The sequence below is a fragment of the Anoplopoma fimbria genome, chromosome 16 (genome assembly GCF_027596085.1).
Source record: "Anoplopoma fimbria isolate UVic2021 breed Golden Eagle Sablefish chromosome 16, Afim_UVic_2022, whole genome shotgun sequence".
NCBI lineage: Eukaryota > Metazoa > Chordata > Actinopteri > Perciformes > Anoplopomatidae > Anoplopoma > Anoplopoma fimbria.
Genome location: NC_072464.1, coordinates 24,078,192 through 24,084,293, shown reverse-complemented (window position 1 = coordinate 24,084,293; position 6,102 = coordinate 24,078,192). Strand labels below are relative to the sequence as shown.

Sequence of the window (6,102 nt, the reverse complement as noted above, 5' to 3'; positions counted from 1 at the left end):
AGGAGAGAGAATGCAGCTTTAATATTGGCTTCCCCTGTCATAACTGGAGGTTGCAGCCTGATACTATCACTATCTCACAGTCCTCAGGAATTGAACCACCTCTCTTGTTTTTCTCTAAAGCTTCACTACCAGGACGATTCAGTGAGGTTCCAGCAGTAACGGTGGGGTCAGTCCGGTGCCCGGGAGGTCACGGAGAGCTAGGAGCTGGATGTATGAGACAGCTTCATGGGCGTGAAGGACCATCTGGAGGATGGGACAGGCCACATCCTCAGCCTGGGGCTGGATCTGGACTACCTCCACGTGGAAGGTGCTGGGCGGCAAGTCGGCCTGAGCACTGTGACGGGCGCTGGTGATCTAGGGGTCAAAGCCGGTGACCCGAATAACAGCAGTGACAGTATCGGTAGTAGCAGCACAAGTTTAAGTACTCATTCCAGCTACAGCAGCAGCAGTAGTTGCAGTAACTTCTCTGACAGTGACGATGAACGGCTCCAGAACGGGTCCGGTTCTGAATCTCAAAACCCTCAGCACCCAGAGTCCTCTTCAGTCCCTCAGACGGCCAGGCTGGACCTGGCACCCAACCGATCCCCTGGAGACCCCCCACAGCCGGAGACATCCCCGCCCACTGACCCTGTCACAGACTACCGCTCTAAGGTGGAGTTCGCCCTCAAGCTGGGCTACTCTGAGGATCTGGTGCTGCTGGTGCTGAGGAAACTGGGCCCAGACGCACTCATCAACGACATCCTGGGTGAGCTGGTCAAACTGGGAACCAAGACGGAGATGGAGCAACCAGGATGTCCGGCTGTCTCCCAGTCTCCCTCCTCCTCTTTGTCTTCCTCTTTGGCCTCCTTCTCCTCCTCCTCCAACTCCTCTCTGGACTCTGGTCGGCTGCTGTGTCCGTCCCAGCTGCTGGAGGACAAAGACAACCTTCGGCCTGTTGTGTTGGATGGAAGCAACGTAGCCATGAGGTGAGGAAGACAACGGATTTCTGTTATTCTGCCTCGTACCAACACATACATAACATTTTAAATGACAGCAGCATTTTGTTGAGTAAAGGAACAATTAATTATATGGTTTAGGTAGCCAAGTTAGCAACCATATAAGCATATGAAATACTGTAAGATTGCTGGCAAAACATGTAAACAGGTTTATTCTCTGCACTGACTTGCTGGTGCAGGGCTCGCCTGCCAAAAAATGACAGAATCACACCCTGTCCTCTGAATTACTCTAACATGGACCAGAACTTTTCAGACGTGAAAAAAAGCACTATTTACACGTCTAGACGGCTAATATCTATTTAGATCCTTTAGAAACAGGAGGTCTTAAAACTCTACATTTGAGTGAATATTTTGCAGCCAAATCAAAAAGGAAAACAGGATATTCAACCTTAATTTCTTTATAATGCATGTAAAACTTCACTTGACGTTGGATGATGGCGTTTTGGCAGTTACACTCGTTGTCTTTTTGATTCTTCTCGGTACATTTTGTTTGTATGCCCTCTAGCGTTTTGGAGAATAATGCAACAGACAGTGCATTGAGCGTAAACTGGTGTGCTTGTAGCTTGCGTGCCAATTGTGGAGGCTCATGCTATGGTATAAACAAAGTTTTAAGCTGTGTTTCTCAAATGGGGGCACTAATACTTTGAGGGGTACTTTTGGAGTGCTGCAAACCAATTTAAAAGAGGGTACATTATTGTAAAAAATAATTGTGTGTACATAGGTACTTGTACACACCCCTAACCCCTAACAACCCTAACCACAAAACTAAGATAGGACCATACTCCCCTGTCATCACAGAAAACTATGTGTTATTATTTCAGTGTAAACTAAGACATTTTCAGTTTTTTCCCCAAACATTTGTGTTTATCAAGATTTTCAACTGATATATAAAGTAGTGAATAAGTCTAATGGAGTGCAGCTAGAATTAAGCCAAGGATGAATCCAAACCAACTAACAAAGACTTTGCAAGCCAGGGAAAGATACATGCCCCGAAAGAAAAGGAGAAGCACTCATTTTAAACATTATGAAAGACTTGGATATAAACCGACTTTTGCATATATATATATTTATCTCGGTCTGAAGTATGCATGGCTTGTGATAAGACAACTCTTTTGTTTGCATTGGCGTCACTGATTGTTTGACATGTCTTTCTTCTCTTGCAGTCATGGAAATAAGGAAGTGTTCTCCTGCCAAGGCATCCAGCTGGCTGTTGATTGGTTCTTGGAGCGAGGTCACCGTGACATCACTGTTTTTGTCCCTGCTTGGAGAAAAGAGCAGTCACGCCCTGATGCTCTCATCACAGGTAAAAGCTACTAAAGCCTCCAGTGATGATTCAAAGTCACAATTAAATGACACCGTAAACAAGCAAAAGGATGTACCTAAACCTCCTGCTTTGCAATGTTTTGGGATCTTCAATTAAATGGAACATTTATAAACTTTTTCTTGGACTTTCTTTGTGTTTAACTGTATCCCGTCTCTGTCTTCAGACCAGGAAACCCTACGGCGGCTGGAGAAAGAGAAGATCCTGGTTTTCACTCCGTCGCGCCGTGTGCAGGGACGGCGTGTGGTTTGCTACGACGACCGCTTCATCGTCAAACTGGCCTACGAGTCAGACGGCATCATTGTTTCCAACGACAACTACCGTGACCTCGCTAATGAGAAGCCAGAGTGGAAGAAGTTCATCGATGAGCGTCTGCTGATGTACTCCTTTGTGAACGACAAGTAAGCAACTCATGACAAAGGAAGTCAAGTCGGACTGAAGTAAATAGAAAAATGTGGCATCTGTTTTGGAAAATGCATGAAAGACCAAAGACAGAGGCTTAGCTGCAATGCAAAGCTATGAAAAAATAGGTTGTACTTTTGTCAAAGATGGTGGGTTTTTTTGTCAAGTGTTTTTTTTGTGTCACCAACCACTTAAGATCATTTCAAGATGTTGTAACCGAGCCGGTGTCCCACAAACCCACATTTGCACAATGCATTTCTGCAGGGAATTTATTTGAGGACTTCCTATTTACTCGCCCGACACTTTCATTTCCTCATCTGTGTTCTTTTGATCTTTATTACTTCTCTTCACGTTAGCGACACTGATCAAACCCCCTCTGAAAAGACACTTGTGTCTTGTGTTATTAAAGGGATCTGTTGTCATAAAGATATGTTTGTTTGGGGTTTAATCTATTAACTGTGTACTCAGGTTCATGCCACCAGATGACCCACTGGGACGACACGGACCCAGTCTGGAGAACTTCCTGAGGAAGATACCTATTATTGCTGAACACAGGAAGCAGCCGTGTCCTTATGGTACAACATTTGCATTTCTGTTTGTGTCAGAGGAGTACTTCAAATATTTAAAAAGAACTAATAACATAGGGCTTTCCTAAAGTAAGGAATATTTGCTGTTGTTGAATGCTTCAATCAGGTTTTACATTCTCAAAGACGTAAAAGTGTTTGCGCTCTTCCTTTATCAGCATCATTCTTTTTTTTTCAAAATATAATGTAATGCCAGTGAGCATGGCTTTTCTCTGCAGTGGAATTATCACATATAAAACAAGATGCCATAAAAAAATCTTTATTCCAGCACATTATTGATAAGTGCTTTTCTTTTTTTCATCTTTTAGGAAAGAAGTGCACATATGGCCACAAGTGCAAGTTTTACCACCCTGAAAGGGGCAGCCAGCCCCAGCGTGCCGTGGCTGATGAGCTCCGTGCCAGCGCCAAAATGTCATCAGTGGCTTCTAGAGGTCTGCTGGAAGATGCCCTGATGGCGAAGAGCCAAAGTTCTGGTCAACCAGAAAGATTCGCTGAGGCCGAGCCAAGTCGGAGCACTCCAAAGAAACAGTCGAACCCCAGCCCTCGCAGCTCCTTCACCGACCTCCTGGAGGACAGGCTTCGGATGCAGTCCAAAGTTGAAGGACGTAGGGGAAGCAACAGCAGCGGCAGCAGCTGTAACAGCAGCTTCCTAGGGTATCCTGCTCCGAGCGGACCACCTTCATCGGGAAGCTATGACCGATGGGAGCACCCTGGGGGAAACGGTGGAGGCAGCTCCAGGGTTGCTGGTTCCTCTGGACCAAGCCAGGCTGAAACCTACCACAGATGCAGATCTCCAGATCTGGGCTACAGCTCAATGGTGAAGGCCTACTCCAGCCTCAGTCTGGTGGTGCCACAGAGTCCTGAGTGCTTCCTCCCGTCCGATCTGCGAGCTGGATCGATGCTGTCGGACTGTAGCAGTGAAGGCAGCTCGGACTCTTTCTCCCCGGACCCCTTGTTAGACGATGGCCCCAAGTGCCACCATCACCACCACCATCCTCACCACCACCACCATCACTGCTCTGGCCAGTACGCCCACCCCGTGAGCCGTGTTCCTCCTGGACTGGGCCACCACACTCCTCACGGCTATCCCGTTCCTCAAGCGCTGCGGAGACAACTTGGTTTCGGCTTGGATGACCCTCCAGCGTCTGCTCCCTCTCGTGTATCTCCACATCCATTCAAGTCCCCTTCGGCTTACATCCCAACCCACCTTCAGCACCCATTGTTGAGCAGCTTCCCGGGGGACTTCCCAGCTCGTCCACTGCAAGAATCCCATGTTCACACCCACTCTCTGAGCTCCCCGCTGGGTCGCAATTTGATGGGTTCCCTTTGGCAGGAGGGCGGGCTCCAGGACTCCCAAGTATACAACGGGTCACCACTTCATTCCAGAATAAACCACTCCAGTCTAAACCAACAACCACAGCATCCTGTAAACTGGGACGCCCATTACCAGCAGTCCCCCAAGCCTCGCTACGATCCGTACGCATTCCAGAACCTCCCAGAAGTCCTTGAGAAGGCTTGGCACTCTCCTTGGGGCAGGCAAACCCATTCATCCCCCCGAGGCCTTTCAGAATCAAGCCTCCAACCGCTCCCCCAGCTGTCCCTTCCACCCATCACAGCCCGCAAAAACCACCTACCACCGGCGCCCCAGCACCAGGAACCCCCTGCCCTGGGCCGATACCAGGACCTCAGAGAGAGGGTGTTTGTCAACTTGTGCCGCATCTTCCCTTCTGATCTGGTGAGGATGGTGATGACCAGGAACCCTCATGTGGTGGATGCTCAGGAGCTCGCGGCTGTGATACTGATGGAGAAATCGCAGCACGGTACTTGAATGAATGCCAGAAGGTGAAGCTACGGCTTCATCGTAACTGGGCTGCAGGGTTATCCCTTGCAATCGTCTTGATTATTAGAGTCAGGTTCGAAAAACCAAAAGCACAACATATACAGCTGTTAATGCACTGCTTAATTTTATTGCAGGGAATTCGCCTCATTAATTTTAATGGTATCTTTGTAAAGGGAAATCCCCAAATTGCCATATTTGTTTCTATAAATATGCCTGCTATTACAGCACTTAAGATCAGGAAAGGTTAAGGCTTCATTTGCATGTTCGAGCTCAAGCTTTGAGTCAAGACACCGGTTTTGCTTCGGGAGGCTTTTTGTGTGTTTTAAAAGGTGACAGTATTGTTCATTTAAAATTAATTTATTTGTTATATTTTAAGTTATTTGCATATTTTTTAAATTATTATGTTTTTGGCACTTTTGTTATTGCTGTGTTTCCTCCTCAGCATTTTTTTTATAATTTTTTTGGCAATCATATAAGGGTCGAAGTATAGCTTAATTTCGTACTTTCCATCTGAGTGAAATACTTTTTTTTTTTCAGTCACTGAAACGATAGCGTGGGGTAAAGGAATGTATTCAATCGTTAAATGCTTTCATGCATTGCTGATATGTTCCTACCACATATAAGGTAGAATTAGCTCGGCAAACGGATCAGTGGTTTGTTCTACACTGACAGCTGTGGTGAGATTTTGTGGATTTCCCCAACAGGGAAGTGAAACTCAAGCGGCACCCACAAAAGAATATAGAAAAAACTCCACTTGAAAACCCCGAGCTGTTGTTTATTTCGTCTACTAGGATAGCCCTGTCAGCTGACTTCACCCTTCATCAGCTTTCAGTACAGAATTATTTTATTTTATTTTATAAACAAACTTTTCCATCTTTTAAACCATATTATAATTCTAAATCATGTGAAGGTGGCTGTAGAGAGCTACAGAAATGTTTGGGTGGAAAGGATTGTTGGTAT

The 6,102-nt window shown here is 46.2% G+C and overlaps 1 protein-coding gene across 1 annotated transcript; it reads left to right on the top strand.

Moving 5' to 3' along the window:
- The first annotated feature begins 225 nt into the window (after positions 1-225).
- On the top strand, positions 226-5,130 carry LOC129104841 (endoribonuclease ZC3H12A-like). The gene is made up of 5 exons (XM_054615698.1): positions 226-965; positions 2,159-2,298; positions 2,483-2,717; positions 3,187-3,293; positions 3,611-5,130. The coding sequence occupies exons 1-5, from the start codon at positions 226-228 to the stop codon at positions 5,128-5,130; spliced, it is 2,742 nt and encodes a 913-aa protein (XP_054471673.1).
- The last annotated feature ends 972 nt before the right edge of the window (positions 5,131-6,102 follow it).

Coding starts and splice junctions, on each gene's coding strand:
- LOC129104841 (XM_054615698.1), top strand. CDS start 226: ATGGGCGTGAAGGACCATCTGGAGGATGGGACAGGCCACATCCTCAGC. Junction 966..2,158: donor GGAAGCAACGTAGCCATGAG/GTGAGGAAGACA, acceptor CTTCTCTTGCAG/TCATGGAAATAAGGAAGTGT. Junction 3,294..3,610: donor GAAGCAGCCGTGTCCTTATG/GTACAACATTTG, acceptor TTCATCTTTTAG/GAAAGAAGTGCACATATGGC.